We start from the raw sequence: 20,284 nt of genomic DNA, 5'->3' as shown, positions 1-20,284 counted from the left end.
TATCTCTCCAGACTGTGTGACAAAGTCTATGAGATCTGGAATAGGAATGACCCAAAGCAACTGTCTCTGGGTGCAAATATTTCTCTTGAGCCCAGTGCTTCCTTTGTTTCACTACCTTACCTGGCACAGTCCCTTTCCAGCTCCAGCACCCTTGTGAATCATTAACAGGCCAAGTCCAGCTGCTTCTTTCACAGCTTGTCCTTTCACACAGTTTTCTTTCCCAGCCCCCAAATATTTAATTCAAGTAAGGTACAGACAGAGAAGAGTCAAAAAGATTTGAAGTGAATCTGCATCTGCTGACAAGATGACAAGCAGCCAGAGCAATAGTAGGAAACTATGCCCTTATCTCTGCACTCATGGTGGGCAAGCTGGTTCTCCTTGCAAGTTGTTTGTCCTTTGATCTGACACTCTACAGACAACCCTGTTTCTGCTCCTACAGGCAGCAGTCTTTTGGGGGGCTTGCAATAGGAGTTAAAAGTATCTCCCAGTCTCCTTCATGAACTTTCTGGCCCTGTTCCCTTTACTAGCAGCACCTGGTCATTCACACCCCTGCAAGAGACTGCCATTTCCGTACTTTGTGCTTAGTGCAGGGTGGAGTTTTCTAGTTCAAGGCTGATCAAAGTAGGCGGGGAGTATAGAGCAGTCGGTCTTATAGCTGGGATGTACATGAAGAGGACAGGAAGGTGCAGGCACAGGTAGGTAGGAACTAAGTATATGTGTATATGAGACCCCAGAATGAAGGCAGAACGCCTGTACACGAATGCACAGTTGTCTATCTGACGGTCTGGAGACGTGTGTAGCACAGCAGTGGATGTGTGGGAGGGCAACTTTGCTTGAATCAGGTCTGGTGTTGCTTCAAGAGGACTTGTTAAGGTGAGATTTTCAACCATTTCTTGGTATCTAGTGTGGATGCTCTTGATGCCAGCAAATTGTGACAATTTTCTGTGGACAGAAGCTCTGGCTCCAGCTTAGATGGTAGTTCCTGCTTCTCCAGACAGTCTTCTCAGTGCTCCTGCTCAGCTTTTCCCACTAGTGACAGTCATGCCAGCTGCTCACTTCTGCATGGGCAGATAACTTCTAATTCTGCAGAAACTGACCAGGCCAAATTGAAGCAGCATTTGAAAAAGCTATGAGCAATCTTCAGTGCCATCAAAGACCAGTGACTGAAGCTTCTTTGGGGCCAGATCCTCTTTATGATTACAGTAATGGGAAACCTGTACATGTCTGGAGAACTCCCTCAGACTGGCAGAGCACTCAGCATTAGTTTGCACGGCACAAGGTGGTTTTGGGCTGTAACTGTCTCATACCTACCAGAGATATATGTACATGTTCAAGAAACCTGTAATCTGGGGATATGGCGCCCAGTGCTGAGTGTATTTCATGGGTACATTTCCCTTGGGCTGCTTGCTGCTTTCTCTAACCCTTGCTCTTTGCCAGGAACAAGCTTTTCCAAGGTCCATGTGTGTTTCTGAAAAAGACTAAGACACTGCTAATTTTTTTTTTTTTTTCCTAACAAGCTGCTCAGGCAGTATTTTCATACCTTTGCTGTGGGAGACGCTAACATGTTGACAATGGATTGTTGTATTTTTTGGTAGTTTCTATACTGTATTCTTTGTGCCCCAAGGTTCTTCCAGGTCTTTCTGCTCTCAGCCAAATCTTAGGTCATCTCTGTTAGCATACAATAACAATGTGCTTTTCTTGTTCTGCAACTGAGATTCTGGGCTGATCTATACTTGGCAGCTCTCTGAGGACTTCATATTTCCATTTTTGGTATGACATTAACTCAGTCACTGGTGACTCTGAGTGTTTGCTGTAGAGAAAATGTGGTTAAGCTAGAGACCTCCGTTTAGAAACGTCTCAGCTCCCATGATTGAGAAATACAGTGGTGAAAAATAAGGTGATTAAATTAGTATTTTTCTCATATTAGGGAATGTATCATAGATAGTATAGTATGATGCTCCTCTTTCATTCCTCTTTATCAGGCACACAATACATTTCAGTCCTTCCACTCTCTGTGGAACAGACTTCTGATGGCAACAATTACCACTATGTCTTATATGAGTGAAGAAGCTGTTGAAACTATGGTCTCACGTGAGGTCATTTCTATCAAAAGCAGTGACTGTGAAATGTCTAAAACATCCAGCTATCCCACCCTGATTTCATTCAAGATAAAAGTATACTCTTGCTTCCTGGAAAAAAAGAAATATTCCATTCTCATACTCAGGCAATTCACATGTAGGTTTCCAAAGAAACAATTATTTCTGTGGTTTTAAATCTGCCTGGGTATCTACCTTCATGCCTTTGTTCATGTCTGCTCAAGAGAGTTTTTCTCAATTCATAGCTTCTGGATATATTCCAGGAGCTCTGTCAGGAGTTAGAATAACAATATTAATGGTGCCAGATGGAAGTGATATCATCAAAGTTCATTTGGAAGCCAGGACTTCTGATAAACACTGCTGGTATTCATTTGGACGGAAGAAGCTGATATATTGCTTATTTTTACAACAGTCTTTGTTTGCAGCTCTTCCTAGGGTTGATCCAAATAGCAACCTGATTCAGCTCCTATTCAGACCTGAACACTACAGGCCATTTGTGTAACCAAAAAAAATCAGAGAGCTTTTTGTCCAGGAGACAAGAATGATGTGGTCCCTCACTAAATGCACCGCCCCATCCTTGCAAAACATTACTAAAGTAAAATCCATATTGTAGTAGCACCTGTTGACAACAAACAGACTTACCCATCGGGCTGGTATTTTTCTTAGTCTGAGAAATTATAATTGCTGCCTTATAAACCCTAAGCTCAACACAAATGCACAGAAGGTAACTTAGATAAACAAGACAATTTATGCAAGCATGTTGGAGGCACAGATTAGTACTGTTCCTCATTGGTTAGCAGCAGTGACTGTATGTGAAACAGTCTAAAACATCATTAGTAGAGGAACTGCAGTCATGGGAGGAGGGACCCCGTGCAAATTCATCTAAAAGCTTTGCTGCAGAGGAAAATTGAGGCAGGGCATAAGAAGGAGGTTAGGGAAACTTTGGGAATATTCATAATCACTGTGGACCCAGATGACATGGCAAGCATGTAGCGGGGAAGCACTGTCTGCATTGCAGCTGGCTGAGTCATTTTATACCTCTGCTGCTTGAGCAGGGGGGCTCCTGCTCTACATGGGCATAACTGCTTGAGTGTCGTGCAATTGTAGACTGCACAAAAGCAGTGCACAAAGCTGTAAGAGCCTGGGCTCAGATGCTGTCCAGGATTAACATCCTGCCCTAAAGGTCCTGCTCTCTCTGCCCTGTCTTGCTGTGCATTTCCTTGGAAGCACTGACCATGACCAGGAACCAGAGAGTGTTTTCAATTTTAGTTCACCTTGGAAAATATAAAGCATTTGCACTAGCAAGAGAGGTCTGTCTCCACTGCGGCACAGCTAAACTGCCAACCTTGGGGGTGGGGTGGTGATGGGGAGCAGTCCATGCTGCCTGGGCTTCAGTGCTGCCCAAGGAGCCTGTCCCCAGGGGCGGCCCATGCTGCGGACACCCAGCCTGTATTTGAGGCACAGTCAGGCACTGCTGGGGGGCGGAAGGAGAGCACACAAGACAGGAGTAATTGGCAATGTGCGCTTTAATGTACTTTAAAAAAATGTAATGAATTCTCTCTGCCTCAGATCCCATCTTCAGCGGTGTACTTTCTGTAGATTCCTGTGCCAGCTGGTATTCAGGATATGAATTCTTCCTGTGGCATTTTCATGCCATGACTCCAGTGGCATGAAAATTATTAGACATTTTCCAATAATTCAGTCATTCTCCACAGGCAGAAGAGAGATTTAGCGTATGAAACAAGGAGCCAGCTTTGGGCAGACCTTTGAGTTCAACTAGCACATTCTATTGTATGTCTTCTCATAAAAGGCCTACAGGATGAGTGGGGTTGGAGGGAGAGAGGGATAGAAGGTGACAGTCTTTAAAAAGAAGTTAGGCTAAGAAGTGAGTTAGTAGGGCAGGTAAGCAGCTAAGCCTGCCTACACAAAGATGGGTCTTTCTAGCTAAATTGCCTACAAAGCTCTGTCTGTAGAGGAGATGCTGTTGTTGTTGGATTTATTACAGTGCCAAGCTTCTTTCTTTTGTATGTGAAGTTTTGCCTGTGGTGACAATAAACGTTTCCTGAAATTTCAAAAGGAGTATAATCAAAACAAAAGGAAACCTACATTGTATGTTTACAGCATTTTGGCATAAATAATAATTGTAAATATTGGTCAGAGTAGGTGTTTAAAAGTAAAATGTGCAACTGTTGAATTCTCCACAAAAAGCAAGGTTTTGCATCTTTCCTTCATAAAAATTGCCAGGATCATTTGCAGAGATTACGTACATGAAGTACACATTTGTGTGTACTGACTTACTTCAGTGCACTCAACTAGCTCTTAAACTTTGATAAAAGTGCACACAAGCTTTTCAGTATCTTCTAAGACTATATTAGAATGGATTACTGACAAACAGTGGTTTTGCTGCAAAAAACCTTCAGCCCTGCAGTACTTATGTCCTTTGCAAAGACGCCTTGTGCGGTGGTTTCCACAGTGTCACTAGTAGTGTGACAGTTTTCCAAAACCCTGTGCCTGCAGAGAGATGCACGGGAGCCAGATGCACCACATCCTGCCTTTTTCATCATCTTGTGATGCTGAAACTTCTCTGTCTCTGCAGGTCCTTTGCAATCATGGTGAAGTTTAGAAGAGTTCAGGTGCTCCTCATTCTGGTAGTTCTGACCTTCCTTCTGCTCCACTTCCTACCCTGCAGAAACAATGCCCACATGGAAGAAAAACCTTCTCCTGTCCATATCCTCATTCTTTCCTCCTGGCGCTCAGGATCCTCCTTCACTGGACAACTCTTCAGCCAGCACCCCAGTGTCTTTTACCTGATGGAACCTGCATGGCACGTTTGGGTCAAGATGTACAAGAACAGTGCCAAAGTCTTACACATGGCAGTGCGGGACTTAGTCAGGTCAGTCTTTCTGTGTGACATGTCTGTGTTTGATGCTTACATGTCTAGCCAGAAGAAAAAGTCTGATTTATTTAAGTGGGAGACAAGCCGAGCCTTGTGCTCCCCGCCTGCCTGTGACTCATTCAGTCGCAGTGACATAATCACTGAAGGCAATTGCAAAACAATCTGTGGAAAGTACCCATTCAGCAAAGTGGAGGAAGCTTGTAAAACGTATAGCCATATTGCCATCAAGGAGGTTCGATTCTTTGACCTGAAAGTTCTCTATCCCCTTCTCACCGATCCATCCCTGAACCTCAAAATCATTCACTTGGTACGTGATCCTCGGGCTGTGTTCAGGTCCCGAGAGAATACAATGGCAGACCTGAAACGCGACAGTAACATTGTTGTGGGGTCTCAGAAGACAAAGGGAGAAATGGGGCCCTACAACACAATGCAAGTCATCTGCAAAAGCCATGTTGAGATATACAAGGCAGGAAGTCAGGCCGCTCCAAGCTTCCTGAAAGACCGGTATCTGCTGGTTCGCTATGAAGATATTGTCAGAGACCCGCTTGCAATGGCTGCTCAGATGTACAGGTTTGCAGAACTCTATTTCACACCTGAGCTTCAGAATTGGATCCACAACATCACCCATGGGAAGGGTCATGGGGCACAGGCCTTTGATATTGGGTCAAGAGATGCACTGAGAGTTTCACAGGCCTGGAGAAAGACACTTCCGTTCCAGAAAATAGAAAAAGTGCAAAATGTGTGCAAAGATGCAATGGATTTGCTGGGCTACCGGCTTGTTCAGTCTGAAGAAGAGCAAAAAAATATGTCTTTGGATCTTTTGTTTGCCCACAACTCCTCTGAGTATCAAATTTTGAAGGCAGAAAAGCTGATCTCTACACCTACTCTCTGAAAGCTGCAGAGGGCTGAACTAGAACAAGAGTGTTCACTAGCACAAAAGAGGAGAAAGGTTCAGGCATAGAAGTATAGCAGTGTATGCATGGATGTGCATGGATGCAAGAACAAGTGGTACAAGAACCCTGACTGCATTCAGGAGAGCTCTGAGCAGCACAGGGTCACTCTCCAACACCCCTGGAGATTCAGCCACAATGGAGGCTAAAGTAATGCAAGTTTGTTTTCCAAATTAATTATGGTTAGGTTGGAGCATACAGAATGGAAAAGGAGTAGGACCAGATAGCAGAAGCTCAAACCCCCACAGACAACAGCTGAAGACTAGGGAAACTACATGAAGCTATTGCACTGTGAAGAATGAGGAAATATAAAAGGAAGCTGAATAAAGAAAACATTACTTGACGCACTGCCACACAGGATATGTAGTGCCAGAAAAGACACAAGGATGACCAGACATTTGGTTTCTGGAAAGATGCTGGGTTTGGGGGCTTTTTGGGTTTTTTTTCTTTGAATGGTTGAATTTTCAAGTCCAGTTTTCCTTTTGCTCCATTCACGTGCCTGAGTATCCCACCTTGGTGGCAAAGGTGGGGAAATTTTTGTGTTCACTTACTGTATAATGGGAAAATCGAATAAACCAGCTATTGCTGAAAATAAAACCTCCTGAGTTTTCATGTGGGAAACCATTCCTGGGATCATGTGAATCCATTTATTTTTTAGCTGAAATAAATCTGTCTTCTAGCTTTCAAACCCAAGAACAGTTGTTTTCCTGGGAATTCCCACTGTTCACATGGGTGACAGAAGAATTTATGTGAAGGTTGAGATCCTAAAGACAAGGTAAAGACACAGATTTCATTGGCATAAATACTGAAACCGAGAAGATAGGTTAATGGGAGTGGATTGAAGAAACCAAGAGAAGATCAGGTTCCTACTGAAATATTTGGTGAGAGTATTCCTTGTCTTGGAGCACAAAAAAATATTTAATGGACTATGCCATTCTCCCACCTCCAATGGGAACATATAACTCAAATCAGAACAACAGAATTGTTTTCACCTGGTTTTAAGTGTTCCAGAAGACAAGGAGAAAAACTTGCTACCAGATTTGGGGAGGAGTGAATGCCTACAGATACCTATTGCTGAATATCCTCTTTCATGTGTAAAACTATGGAGTCCCTCTAAATGGCATCTACAGAACACTGACTACCTTACCAATATGGGTATCTGCATTCCTAGAGCTAAACTCCTAATCTCTGAAAATGGTGGGGTATTGTATTATGGAAATAGTAGTCATTACTAGGAATCTTTCTGAAAGACAAAATCCATGCTGAGCAGGCAGCACTGGCATCATTGGAGTAAGTTCACTGAAAGCAAGGTATCTTCCTTTACCACTGTGTTTATGCAAATTTAGGGCAGGCAAGCTGACATAGAGAAGTGAGAGTTGCACTGTGCCACAGGAACACACAGCCAGTTTTTCTTTATAGTCTCTTTAAAACAGACCTTAACATATTCAGCTAAAAGCAGCTGAAAGCTCATTCTTACTGAAGTTACAGTAAAGAGCTTTCTACTTTAAGTGCCAAGAAGCTGGATTCTGAGCAAAAACAAGTTCTTTGCAGTACATTGCTAATTATCTCTACATTAACCAATGTCAGCTTCAGTGGCTTAAGTTTTATTATGAATATTTATTTTCAGTGGATGCAGTCAATTCTGTGTATCAAGTGTTTACCCCCAAGAAAACCTTCAGTGTTTCCAGTCAGTAAAAAGATGTCATAAAAGTAACATATGATGCATTGCCCTTATGTACTGTCTTGAAAATTACTTTCACTTCTGCTTCCTAAGCTCATCAGAGAAAACGCAAGATTGTTGATTTCAGTATATCTTTATTACAGTTCTTCAGGTATGCTTCCTCAACACAACAACTGGTAAGATTTTCCTTTTTTCTGGAAACACCAAAGTCTGCTGCCAGTCTGGTCACATGGAAATTTAAAGTTCTCTTGATGCAGGTAAAGATAACTTCAAATACTTTTTGGAGGAGGTAAAAAAACTTCAACAAAAAACCCTCAAAATCTCAAGCTGCTGCTGCTGAGACGTAAAACTATGACTACGTCCTTTGGCATATGCAATAAAGATCACAGAAGTCTGTTCAGAAACAAACATTAAGTTTACATTGTACAAGTTTAGAAAAGTAAACTCTGTTTTTATACCAATGAAATGTAAGATGCAGAAGTCTCCAGTCAAAAGGACATTTAAAAGCTGACTTTGTGGTATTCCTGTCTGTTGCTCTTCAAACTGGTGCATACAATCAGTTTTTCATTGGTAACTCTAGTAATGAAAGCACAGAAATTAATTGATTTTGATGAATGCTGGCAAACTCTGAAAGGAAGCAAGTAGGAAATACCCAAATTGCCAATAGTTTGCAGACCCAGAATTTCTGACTATAAAATTGTCTTTAACTCAAAGTCCTTGCATGTGCATTGCCACTTTGCTCACTTTACCAGGTATACAAATATTGCTGCTCCAGGCAATAACAGAAAGAAATTTCTTTGAGCTACAAAAATAACCTTTCTGACCTTTTGTGATAGTGCAGGAACGTGATAGGAATATGGAATACCAAACTGTCTCTGGCATGTTGAAAGGAGCGTAACTGTGTTGTAGGTAAGACAAAGCACAGAAAACAAGGATTTTTATCATGGGAAAAGACAGAATCAGAAGTAGAACCATACAATATGGTGTGATCTCTGGGTGCTCCAGGTTTTTACCTGGTAAAAGAGACCTAGACCTATGTGCATTCACAAACAAGTGATATCTGTGGATATCACAAACAAGTGAAGCTGTGCCTTTCAGGAATTCGTAACAGATGAAAGAGGGCAACCTTGAGTGAACTGTGGTCTTAGTTCCAACACCTACTGAGTGCACCAAGCACACATGGCAACATTCTCAGCATTAGATAATGTGTCCACACAGCTCTGCAAAGGCAAAAACATTGTCTGTGGACTCAGAAGTTTGCACTGCACCTTAGACTAACTGCCTCAATGTGACAAACTCGCTCTTAAAATAACTGTCGCTGAGAATTATAAAAGATATAGTAAATTTGACCATTTTGTATTGCAGCTATTTAATGTGTTCTACCTCTTACTTTGAATTCTGCAGTTTTCTTAAACAAGACCATTGCAACACTATGGTGCTGCTGAGATGTGTACACAGTCCAAGCTAGAATGGGAGTTTTCAGCTGCAAGAGGTGACAGGTCTCCTGTTCATGAACCTGGTCATCAGCAAAACTTGGATTTCAAACCAAGAGGGTAACAGGGTAACATTTCTAATTTAGAAAAAAAAAAATTATTACTTTATTTGCTATGTTGTCTTGCCCTCTCTCATTAAGTGCTTGTCTGGCTTCCACACGAATCTCAAAATCTTCAAAGTCTGAATAGCATGACTATGCCAAATCTCACTTTTTCAGTCCAGTGAAACACCGCATAGTGCTGTTTTAGCAATAATCTGTAGGTGTTGCAGTGGCTTCCTGAAACGGCAGTGTCATTATATTGGTTTTTATTTTCAGTATAATTTTAATGTGGCTTAACATCAGCCATTTCCCAATTTACCTTAATTTTCTGAGTGCCCCAGTACAATATGCTAAAAACCCAAAACGTTAACTCTTTAGAGAGGTACAAACAAACAGACAACAAACCCCACAAAACAAAACCAAAAAATAATCTTTGCCTTTACCAGCCCATTTTATTTCCAAAGAACGGAAATTTATACCAAAAGAATGCCAGAATTTTAGGACTCACTTCAAATAATATTAAAAAAAGTGACCAGAGCACAATTTCAGCTAAAAGTAACGAGTTTTTTATATTATGACTGTATCCTCAGCAATGATGTTCTCTCTCAAACACAATTTAGGTGATAGATACACAACCTCTGATCATTCTCTCCACTTTCATTTCCTACTTCAGCTATTACTCATAGCCCTGAAAACTGGTGTACTTTTCCCAACTAGAATATACAGCCTGGTACAAGCGTTACTGTGTTTGGATTAAAGCAGCTGCTTCTCTTAGATCTGTAGAGATGCAAAATAGGCCTTTTAATACAAAAAATTACTTTAAAGCGTTCCTGAAAGTTCAGAACTTGGATCAAATTTTCCACTGCATTTCTAAAATGACTATTAAATTCATGCAGTTGTACTGAATCAGTAATGTCCTCTTGTCAACTCTCTCTAAACAGGATGCGCTTTGCTACATTTTCAGCTCCAAATTTGGCTATCAGCTTATTTCTGACATGTTCATCATCCTTTTGCAATTCTAAATCATCCTCTCTGCTCCATACAGGGTACCCATCCAAGCGCTGCCCTGTCTGCAGAAAGTATGAAGTAGCCTCCATGTCACCACTGTTTTTCAGAAAGGCCTGTGTTACAGTGAACAGGTCCACAGCAAACTTCTCCATGAAGTGCTCCATAGTTTTTACTACCTCTCCCACCACATTGGAAGAAGAACAAGTGCTTTTTGGTCCTTCTTGCCTTTGTAACGGAACATCAGGGAAAGCAGAGTCCTTTGGCCCAGTTTTCAGATCGGATGCTGTTTCTCCTGGGGACCTTTCCACTTCATCTTGTGTAGATAGTTCTGCAACATCCGAAGAGTCACTTTCTGACTAACAGCAAGAAAAGTGGAATCACCAATTAGACACGGTATTTTTTGGCAAATCTTTTACCACTGCAACCAACCACCTTTGACTCTAGAGTATATTAAAACCTCAGAAATTACTAAGCATAGTAAAAGTTAGTGAATGAAGCAAAGCCGTATCTGTTAATGAGGCTGGACATGATCCCAGAAATGCATGATCTATAAGGAAAAATTTGAACAAACTAAGCATAAAAGGCAAAAGTAAGTGTTGATGCAACAGTAGGAATGTTTGTTGCCCGAGGTGAAAGGACAACTTCCATTTGCCAATACAGCTTTTAACGTGACAACCCCCATAACATAAACCTCCTCACGTTAACTTAGACAAGGAATCAAGAAAAAATGCACCAGTGAGGCACCATTTATCGCAAACCACATAGGTAACAGCTCGCAGGAAGTTTACCCACAGCAGAAGGGACATCGCGGTGCCAACTCATTTCATGTGTTAATCATGTGTTTCTGTTGTGCCATCTGTGGCACGGGGGAAAGGCCTGCTCCGAGCACTGCTGCTCCCCAGCCTGGCCCCGGTCGCTCACCTCCGTGCTTTCGAACTCCCGATTAGCTGCCGCGAACAGACCCTTGATCTGTGTGGGATCCTCCGTCTGCGGGGGCTCTGTGGAAACACGCGGGCATCGTCTGCCGGGCCTCAGCGGGGCCCGGACCCACGCTCGTCGCCGACACCACGGCCCCTAGCCACCCTACGCCCGCTGTTGCCCCCGCTCACCCCAGAGCCGCGGCCGCAGGTGCCGCAGGTAGCGGTCACGCATGGCCTGCCAGCTGTGCCGCGTCAGGCCGCTCCGCTCCAGCTCTATCCACAGCGCACGGCCGCTCACCCGCACCGTGCCCTGGCCGCGCACCGCCTGGAGCAGCGCCGCATCCTCTGCCTCCGTGAAGGCCAGGCGACCGCGGGCGGCCAGCAGGAATGACTCCAGCGGCAGCCGCTGATTGCGCTCCACGCACTCCGTCACGTACTCAGTTGAGACGGCCCCGTCGGGAGCCGCCTCGCCGGGCTGCACCAGGAGCACGGCCCCCGGCTCTTGAACCCGGCACAGCCTCCCGCCGCCCGCCAGCACTAGGGGCGCCAGGCGCAGCTTGGCCAGGCCGGGCCGCAGGTAGAAACGCATAGGACGCCCGTCATCCCACAGGAACAGCGATCGGGACCGCGCCGCCTCGGCCTGGCCCCCCGCCATGGCCGCCCTAGCCCCGCCCACCGCCATCGCCGCCATCGCCCCGTGCGCAGGCGTGCAAGGGCGGAAGGGCGGTGGCGACAGCGGGGAGATGGAGGCAGCGGCGGGCGAATGCAACGCGGCGGAGATTGAGTCGCACATCAGCAAAAAGTGAGGGTGGGCGAGTGGTCAGGTGGGGCCGGGCTAGGCCGGGCCGGGGAGGTGAAGGTGTAGGTGTGTGTCCAGCTGACCCGGTGCGTGTCTCCGTCAAGGCGCCCGTCGGAGCGCCATGCTGAGCCGCGGGGCTGCGCGGCTCCGCAGCTGGGTCTGGAGGGCCGCGCCCGCGCTCCGATGGCAGCAGGCGCTTCATGACCAAAGCAGGTCGGTGCTTTGCGTCTGGCTTGGCCCGCTTCTTTCCTTATGGAGTTGTGGAAGGCGCGGTCAAGAGCGCGGCGGGAGCCTGAGGGCCATGGGGGGAATAGGCTGGTTCGCGAAGGTGACTTCGGGAACCCTACGTTACTTCGGGAGAAGTTTGCCTTTTTTTCACTTACACGCTGCGTAGGGTTGTAGACTCTTTCGGATGAAACGGAGTGTGTCAAGTCCTTGAGCACGTAGGCATGCGTCCTCAAGGTCTTGTCTAAACTACGTTTAATTTCGCTTTCGCTTTCTCTGGGTGATTGTATTATAGGGGATGAACTGAAGGAGTTCAAAGTAGAAAATCATTAAACATGTTTAAGAATTATTTTGACTATTGGGAAAAGTAAGAGAAGTGACAGAATTATTTGTTAATGAACAGTTAGATTTTGGCAAAATCCTGCCAGTCGTTTCCCTGTAGAAGTATTAGAGAACTAGCTGCATCCGGTTTCCTTCTCTTTTGTAGTGAGCTGAAGAGACGTTTAAAGGCTGAGAGAAAAACAGCTGAAAAAGAAGCAAAGCAGAAAGAGCAAAGTGAAAAGCATTTAAATAAGCCTTCCTTTACTTCTGAAGATAATGTTGGTACTGATGAGGAGAGCTTGGATCCAAATGTGAGCATCTGGTCCCATGCCTATTGGATGTTCTGGGAATAAATGTACTGACTTGCATTTGATTTTTTTATTCATGGGTAATTAAATGGCTGAAAGGGGAGAGATGTATATTCCTACATTAGGGCAGCTGCATCTTAATTCACAGGCTGTAACACATTTTCAGATCCTAATAAAATAATTTGATTTTGTTTGTTTCTGGTGACAGCAATACTACAAGATCCGTAGCCATGCAGTCCAACAGCTTAAGGGCTCCAGTGAAGATCCCTATCCCCACAAGTTCCATGTTGACTTATCTCTCTCGGATTTTATAGACAAGTACAGTCACCTGCAGCCAGGAGATCACCTGACAAACATTACAGTGAGAGTTGCAGGTAAAAGTTTATCTGGGGTACAAAAGAATGTATCTTAGCAGTCTTAGCTGCTTTTGTTGATGGGTTGGTCTTTTTTGAGTTTTGCTGATCTCTTACTCAGCCATGAATCCTTGTAGCAGTTAAACTATTCAGGATGTATCCTTCAGACTGAGTGGACCTGTGCAACATCCCTTGCAACTATAAGATCAGGTGGTAACATGGGTTCCAGGACCCAGAGTTTTTAGCTTTTTTGCACTAGTTTTCATTTTGAGATTTAACTGCTTCTCTTTCACATAGTGAATAGTTCAGAGCTGATGATTCTAAGTGATAGTTACTGTGGCTTTTGCCTCTGTATCCTTTCTGCTCGGAACTTTTCCTGACGTCTAGCATACTCTGATATTTAGGTCGAATCCATGCAAAGCGTGCTGCTGGAGGGAAACTGATTTTCTATGATCTTCGCGGTGAAGGAGTCAAGTTGCAGGTCATGGCAAATTCCAGGTAAATTGAGGTATTCCCAGTAGCATTCTAAACTGCATTGCATTCTAGGGTCTAGATATCTGTATATGAGTATTTCATTTCATCTGTGGTTTGGCTTAGGCAGCCAAGTAATGTTTTGCTTCAGATGTTGTGGTTGTCTTCGTTTTAAATAACTTCTGTATATTTTTTTAATGGATTTTGTCTTGTGAGACACTTGAGGACAGTTTGGAATATTGAATTTTAAACAAATGTGCTTACATTTGTTTTGCAATTACAGCCTCTACAAATCCGAGGAAGAATATTTCCGTGTTAACAGCAAGCTGCGTCGTGGGGACATTATTGGTGTAGAGGGCAATCCTGGGAAAACAAGGAAAGGGGAACTGAGTATTATTCCTTATGAAATCACTCTCTTGTCTCCATGCCTGCACATGTTGCCTCATCTTCATTTTGGCCTCAAAGATAAGGTACTTTTTATACCTGTCAGTCTTGGAGGCAGTTTGACAGTTCCTAGAGTGATATGGGTTGGAAGGCACGTAGAAGATCATTTAGTTCCAGCACCCCTGCCATGGGCAAGAATGCCACAGATAAGTCTGAATGGATGATGTTTGTTGCCTGCTGGTACTATCAGTCAACAAAGGAATATTAGTTTTGTTTTGGTATTTTTTCCTTTGGCATGACATTTTATCTAGTTTGTTCTAAAGATACATATTCTTTTCAGGAAACGAGATATCGTCAGAGATACTTGGATTTAATTCTTAATGATTATGTGAGACAGAAATTTATAACTCGTGCAAAGATCATCACTTACCTTCGTAGCTTTCTAGATGAGTTGGGCTTTCTTGAGGTAAGGCATCAGTGTTTGCCTCTCTCTGCATACTGAATGTGTTTACAACTTCTTAACCTCAGGGATGTTTTATATTCAGGCTCATATACAAAGTACTTACAGAATGGGCAATAATTGCCTCAGCATGTTGTATTTTATCAGCTTAATGTAACAGGAGCAATTGCTTTCCTTTCTTGTAAAGTTAAGATTATTCATCAGTAGGTAAGTTTATGGCTTGGGAACCTTTTGTCTAGGTAATACTCCAAGCTACTGATGTCCTTTTCACATTTCAGTAAATTAGGGTGAAAACAATGTTTTTGCAATGCTGTTTTGCCTCTGGAGATAAAAGCCATTTCTGCGTCCTGTAGGCAGAATTGGATTGTGTTGACGTAGGTGTAGGAAACTGCACTTGGCCTTGTTGAATTTAATTTTCTGCAGTGTAGAGAAAGGACTTTGTGATAATGCCACAGCACTGTTCCCAGCTTTGATAACATCAACCCAGGAGGTTCACATTTGCAGTAAATACGAATGACTGTTCAGGGCAGATGAATTAAGTAATTTGTTATCATTGACTGCATGGAAAAAGTGCAGTTTTGTTCAGTGGACTTTAGTTCAGAATTGTTTTTATACACTGAAATGCTGAACAATAAGTGAAATACAGATTTTTCATCAAAACTAGGTGTTCTGGTTGGTTTGCTTGTTTGATACGTGTGTTTCTGGTTTAGAAACGGATGTCATGAAAACGTTGGTAGTTTTTTTTTGTTTTATTTTGGTTTGTTTTTTTGGTTTTTTTTGTTGCAGGTTGAAACTCCTATGATGAATGTAATTCCGGGCGGAGCTGTGGCAAAACCATTTATCACATACCACAATGAACTGGATATGAATTTATATATGAGAATTGCTCCAGAACTTTACCATAAGGTAAAATGCAAGCCTTTCATGGCTAAGCCTATATTCTTCAAACTGTATTAAAAAAAGTAAATGTAGCTAAAATGGGGATGATTTTTGAAGAAAGATGGGCTTGTCTCATGAATGAGATTTGTAAGGTTGTGTTGCAGCTGCATGTGTTTGGGCTCTCTTAGGTTCTTTCGAGAAACTGTATTTACTGGAATTTCATTTTGTTTAGATGTTGGTGGTCGGTGGTCTGGACAGGGTATATGAAATTGGGCGTCAGTTCCGGAATGAAGGAATTGATTTGACTCACAACCCTGAGTTCACAACTTGTGAATTTTATATGGCTTATGCAGACTACCATGACTTAATGGAAATTACAGAGAAGTTGCTTTCAGGTGAAGTATGAAATATTATTAAAAAATTAGTAAGAGTCTCTGGAAGAATTGGTTGTTATGTAGCATACTCTTCTAAACCTCACATTCTTTTTGTAGGGATGGTGAAACATATTACTGGGAGTTACAAGATTACTTACCATCCAGATGGTCAAGATGGACAGGCCTATGAGATAGATTTTACTCCTCCCTTCCGGCGAATTAGCATGGTGTATGATCTGGAAAAGGTCCTAGGAGTGCAGTTTCCATCAACTGAGTGTTTTGAAACTGAAGGTTAGATGCTGAGTCTGAATGTCCTATAATTCTTCATTAACAGAAAGTAGGCAAAAGGCTGCAGGTTCTCAGGCTGCAGTGTGCCAGATGCTTTTTTTGAAGTAGTACTGACACATGGGATTTCTTTTCTCTGGTTTTGTTGGTTTACCTGAGTTCAGAAAGAAGTCTTCATACCTTGCCATCTTAGGCAGGATCTGACTCTTTTGCCTCTTTCTTTGTTGAGTACATGTGAAAGGATATACTCCAGAGGCTTGATGTTGGGGGTTCTTGATCTGTTGAAGAGATCCAGCTTGTTGCTTCTTATTTATTCTCTCTTGTGCAGTTGAATTTCCGTGCCTGTCATTGTAACTTGGGTGTGTGATTATTTGGGGCTTTCTTAAAAATGTAATTATGTGCTATTTTATTCCTGGAATTGAGAGACATAAGGAAACAAATTAATATAATTTATAGTTTTCCCCCCAGTTCCCTCCTCTCTCCCCACAAGCCCCCAAATAATAATGTCCAGCAATTATGTGGTGTGTGCTTAACTGTTGTCAAATTTTTGAAGTATAAAATAACTACTATTTTGCTGTCAACAAATAAAACCAAACGCTATTTCTGTAGACTGACATTTAAGCTCATGTTTTCCATGATGTCTGAGATCTTAGAAGTCACTCAAAGAAAGGTTGAAGGATCTAATAAAAACAAAAAATGGTTGTTGGGATGCCTGTTCTAATTTTTGTCTGCAATTTCAGAAACTCGCAGGTTCTTTGATAACCTTTGTGTGGAGAGAAATGTTGAATGTCCACCTCCTAGGACAACAGCCAGGCTTCTTGACAAAGTAAGTAAAGGCACTATTTTTGTAATCCTAATGTCTTTGAGGATCTCTGTATCGACAGAAGTCTCTTAGAAGAAAAGGTTTAGCAGCACCAGGAAAAACATGCTGCAATGCACTTCTGCTGTTGCTGTATTACAGTGAGAAAACTTCCTGTCAAAATCTTTCCTCATGTCATCTACACCAAAATGTAGTTCACTTATGTCTGCTTAACTTGAGCACTAGGGGATTTTAGTTGGATTAAAGAAAAACACAAGCTGATCTCTTGTGGTTAAAACAGATTTGCTTTATCTTAGGTCAGTTTTGTCTGTGAGATTTGTGCATCTATATGTCGACCAAAAGGGTAGGAGTACCCTATACAGTTCTATCAGCTGTATTCCTTTGTATCCAAATATTGTCTGATAGCTGTTCTTTTGATGCTTTTCCTATTTGCCCTTACTGTAATGTGCAAATTGAATTACTATACTGTTTTCGCTGTGTCGTTTTTCCTTACCTGACTAGGACACACACTCTGTTGATGAAGACGTTACTATAACCAGAAATACTTCGGAAACTGCAGATTTTTGTACCCTCTTCAGTAGTGGAAGAGAGGGAATTAGGGTGCTTGGTGAAGGCAGTGCTGGGAAAGTGCGTAATTGTACACTGCGTAATTGTTTCACTTCTGTTTTCCCAGTTAGTTGGTGAATTCCTGGAAGTCACTTGTATCAACCCCACATTCATCTGTGATCACCCACAGGTCATGAGTCCGCTTGCCAAATGGTAAGAATATGACACAGAGTCAGTGCATAACTCAAACATTTTACTTTATTATTATTTGGGGAAAAAAAAAAAGTTGCCTATGTGAAAAGAGATTTTGATGTTGTTGTGTACTAGTTTGGGAATTCTAACGCAAACCAAGATAGACGTTGGTTCCTGAGCTGTGAAACCCATCATTCAGGGAAGAGGTGTGTCAATGCTTAGTACTTTGAAATTTTGTCAGCTGTTAGTGCTAAGTGTGAATAATGCCCCTAAGTAATGTATGTGCTGTTTGCTTCTATAAGTATGATTATTTTAAGGTATGTTTGTTTTATCTGCTTCACATAGGCATCGCTCTCTTCCGGGACTAACAGAACGCTTTGAACTCTTTGTAATGAAGAAGGAAGTGTGTAATGCGTACACAGAACTTAATGATCCTTTCCGGCAGCGTCAACTGTTTGAAGATCAGGCCAAGGTATGGTGTCTTGCTGATCGTGAATGTAATACAGGCATGTAAGCAAAGAGTATTTCCTATGTCTGTCCGAAATCTGTCATTAGTACCTACTGCTGAAAAGTGTTGTTACTATTTTGAGCGAGTCTTTCTCATTCAAGTGAAAGCCTGTCATGAATTCAATCCCTTTTATAGGAACCTTGCTCTTTAAGGTAAACAAGATCAAACACTGCTGTTGATCAGGTTTTTTAGTGCAACTTTGTTTTGGAATATCTTCCATTTTATTCCACCCAAAGCACTAATCTGGAAAAACACAAATGTGCAAAAAGTTTTCTTTGTCTTTCGCAGTTTGAAAGGGTTTTTTTTTTTGGTTGTTTGTTTTTTTTTTTTTTTTTTTCCCCTCAGGTATTTCTGTAGTCATGCAACATTATACTTATAGGTTCTTAAGTAAATTTTTGAATGGTGTGTAAGAAATACCTTAATTTCCTGAACAGAGTACTAGTATTTTAGGTGGAGTCACAGGATAGGGGTGCACATTTGGAACTATTAGGCTTGAAGATTTGTAATACTAGATTTCTCTATGTAAGCCTCGAAAAGGAGTGACTGAAACTAATTTTGTTACTAATTTGGTATACACATCCATGAGTGCATGCTTGGCCACACATGACTGAGGTCAAATGATGTGGTCTACAAAAACAGAGTTCCTGATCTTCCTGTTCTTTCTAATGGCTTCACAGTGCCTGAGAGGTTTAAACAATTGTCAAAGCCAGGAAAATAGATTTACGTTAACTAACTTTAGATAGTAAATTTCAAAATATTCAGTCAGAACTGATAGATAACATTACAGGTATTGTTAATTTTTGGTCTGTTGTATGTATGCTTGCTGCAGTTCTCTTAAAACTATAGCCAGACTTTGCAGACATGTGATTATATGTATAAAATGATAATTAGCCTTAAAGTTTAATGTTAGGTGGAGACTGAGATGAAGGATGACAGTTTGCATTTCAGGATTTGAGGGAGAAAAATTTGCCATAGCAGTCTTTGCAAAGTCTTCCTTGAACTTGTGAGCAAAAATGTTTGCTGTTGTTTTGACACTTAATTTTGGCATTTTTAAAATTTCAGATGGTTGGCTAATCTGTGTTTTTGTTATTACAGCTTTTATCCCTTGGAGGCTGTCATGGTCAGGTGCATTAGTTACCATCTCAGTGTAGGGTTTTTTAGTCTTTCTACTTAAGAGGAAAAATCAGCCGCTATTTGTGGAGCAGCTACTGATGATTCAACCAGTTATGCTTCTTTGTTGTTTCTGCAGTCATTGACAGGGGAGTTGCTATCAATAAAGAACCTCGTAAGACTTTGAAAGCATTTCATTCTACTGCCATCGGCCGCCATATGGCTCTGAAAGATGGCTTTTACTGAAGTAGAGCCTGGGCCTTGGCCAAGACAGGAGACTAACAGTTCAGAAAGGAACTGAGTCTAGAGCTATTTTGGGAGCACCTGTACAAAGGCCCTGCAGAGTTCTCTGTGTGCTGAGGTTTCTTTCTCTGTTACTCATCTGCACAGCTCTATCGGGGTTTGGTTTCATGAGTTACATGGTTGCTTGCTACAAATGGCAGCATTCTTTCCTTCTTGGTAGGAGCTGGCAGGAGTGACACTGTCTAGCTCTGTACAACTCTCTTTTTCCTAATAATTACCTCATTTAGGCAAAAGCTGCAGGTGATGATGAAGCCATGTTTATTGATGAAAACTTCTGCACCGCACTGGAGTATGGTCTTCCTCCTACAGCTGGCTGGGGCATGGGAATTGATCGCTTGACCATGTTCCTTACAGATTCCAATAACATCAAGGTAAGCATAAGCAGTGGCAGTGCCTTCCTACATCTGGTTTTGTCAGGGAACAGGAAATGCGATTCGACAGAGCTGGCCATCTCTTTGACGAAACCAGTGCCTGACAATGCAGGTGTTTAAATTTTTTTTAAGACGCAGAATCCCACCTGGGTAAAGCGCCTTGATGCACTTGCTCCGCTCTCTGAGGCCCGCTGCTGAGCAGCAGAGCCGGGTTAGGGCAGCTCTCGCGAGACTTGGGCACCGGATGTAGTGTTGCGGGTGGGCGCGGCCGATGACGCTATTGCTGTTTGCAGGAGGTGCTGCTCTTCCCCGCCATGAAACCAGAGGACAGCAAGAAGGAGGCGCAGCCCGCCGAGGGCACTTCTGTGTGAGGCGCGAGCACCTCCGCTTGAAGCCCGAGCGCGGCAAGGGCACCTCCGCTTGAGCTTCGGAGCGGCACATACCTTCAATTAAAGGCAGCTTTCTCTGCACCCGTCTCTGAGTCTTTGTG

At 42.6% G+C, this 20,284-nt stretch overlaps 3 protein-coding genes across 5 annotated transcripts; 2 read left to right on the top strand and 1 right to left on the bottom strand.

Annotated features, from left to right (window-relative positions):
• The first annotated feature begins 746 nt into the window (after positions 1–746).
• On the top strand, positions 747–6,566 carry LOC136366359 (carbohydrate sulfotransferase 4-like). The gene is made up of 2 exons (XM_066327343.1): positions 747–873; positions 4,693–6,566. Exons 1-2 carry the CDS (start codon positions 761–763, stop codon positions 5,882–5,884), a joined length of 1,305 nt encoding a protein of 434 aa, XP_066183440.1. The 5' UTR covers positions 747–760; the 3' UTR covers positions 5,885–6,566.
• Positions 6,567–9,589: 3,023 nt separating this feature from the next.
• On the bottom strand, positions 9,590–11,878 carry TERF2IP (TERF2 interacting protein). The gene is made up of 3 exons (XM_066327342.1): positions 11,275–11,878; positions 11,087–11,163; positions 9,590–10,521 (listed from the first exon to the last, which is right to left on the bottom strand). Exons 1-3 carry the CDS (start codon positions 11,876–11,878, stop codon positions 10,081–10,083), a joined length of 1,122 nt encoding a protein of 373 aa, XP_066183439.1. The 3' UTR covers positions 9,590–10,080.
• Positions 11,772–20,264, top strand: KARS1 (lysyl-tRNA synthetase 1). 3 transcript variants are annotated; one of them, XM_066327337.1, is made up of 14 exons: positions 11,772–11,887; positions 12,597–12,741; positions 12,947–13,112; positions 13,496–13,589; positions 13,846–14,032; positions 14,287–14,412; positions 15,193–15,312; positions 15,518–15,680; positions 15,777–15,950; positions 16,685–16,770; positions 17,438–17,523; positions 17,848–17,974; positions 19,651–19,794; positions 20,088–20,264. In XM_066327337.1, the coding sequence occupies exons 1-14, from the start codon at positions 11,829–11,831 to the stop codon at positions 20,163–20,165; spliced, it is 1,755 nt and encodes a 584-aa protein (XP_066183434.1). In that variant the 5' UTR covers positions 11,772–11,828; the 3' UTR covers positions 20,166–20,264. The 3 variants fall into 3 exon arrangements, with proteins under 3 accessions (XP_066183434.1, XP_066183436.1, XP_066183435.1); XM_066327338.1 differs by lacking the exon at positions 11,772–11,887 and adding an exon at positions 11,952–12,097; XM_066327339.1 differs by lacking the exons at positions 12,597–12,741; positions 12,947–13,112 and having other exon boundaries at positions 11,793–11,887.
• Positions 20,265–20,284: the final 20 nt, after the last annotated feature.

The sequence above is a fragment of the Sylvia atricapilla genome, chromosome 12 (genome assembly GCF_009819655.1).
Source record: "Sylvia atricapilla isolate bSylAtr1 chromosome 12, bSylAtr1.pri, whole genome shotgun sequence".
Lineage (NCBI taxonomy): Eukaryota > Metazoa > Chordata > Aves > Passeriformes > Sylviidae > Sylvia > Sylvia atricapilla.
Note: the sequence above shows the minus strand (reverse complement) of the source record. Positions and strands in the feature narration are given on the sequence as shown.

Excerpts from the sequence above, each read along its gene's own strand:
- KARS1 (XM_066327338.1), top strand. The coding sequence starts at position 12,006 with ATGCTGAGCCGCGGGGCTGCGCGGCTCCGCAGCTGGGTCTGGAGGGCC. Across the intron at positions 12,742-12,946 it reads AGGAGAGCTTGGATCCAAAT|CAATACTACAAGATCCGTAG; the intron begins GTGAGCATCTGG and ends TTCTGGTGACAG. Across the intron at positions 13,113-13,495 it reads CATTACAGTGAGAGTTGCAG|GTCGAATCCATGCAAAGCGT; the intron begins GTAAAAGTTTAT and ends TCTGATATTTAG.
- TERF2IP (XM_066327342.1), bottom strand. The coding sequence starts at position 11,878 with ATGTGCGACTCAATCTCCGCCGCGTTGCATTCGCCCGCCGCTGCCTCC. Across the intron at positions 11,164-11,274 it reads CCTGCGGCCGCGGCTCTGGG|AGCCCCCGCAGACGGAGGAT; the intron begins GTGAGCGGGGGC and ends GTGTTTCCACAG. Across the intron at positions 10,522-11,086 it reads GGGAGTTCGAAAGCACGGAG|TCAGAAAGTGACTCTTCGGA; the intron begins GTGAGCGACCGG and ends TCTTGCTGTTAG.
- LOC136366359 (XM_066327343.1), top strand. The coding sequence starts at position 761 with ATGCACAGTTGTCTATCTGACGGTCTGGAGACGTGTGTAGCACAGCAG. Across the intron at positions 874-4,692 it reads CTTCAAGAGGACTTGTTAAG|GTCCTTTGCAATCATGGTGA; the intron begins GTGAGATTTTCA and ends CTGTCTCTGCAG.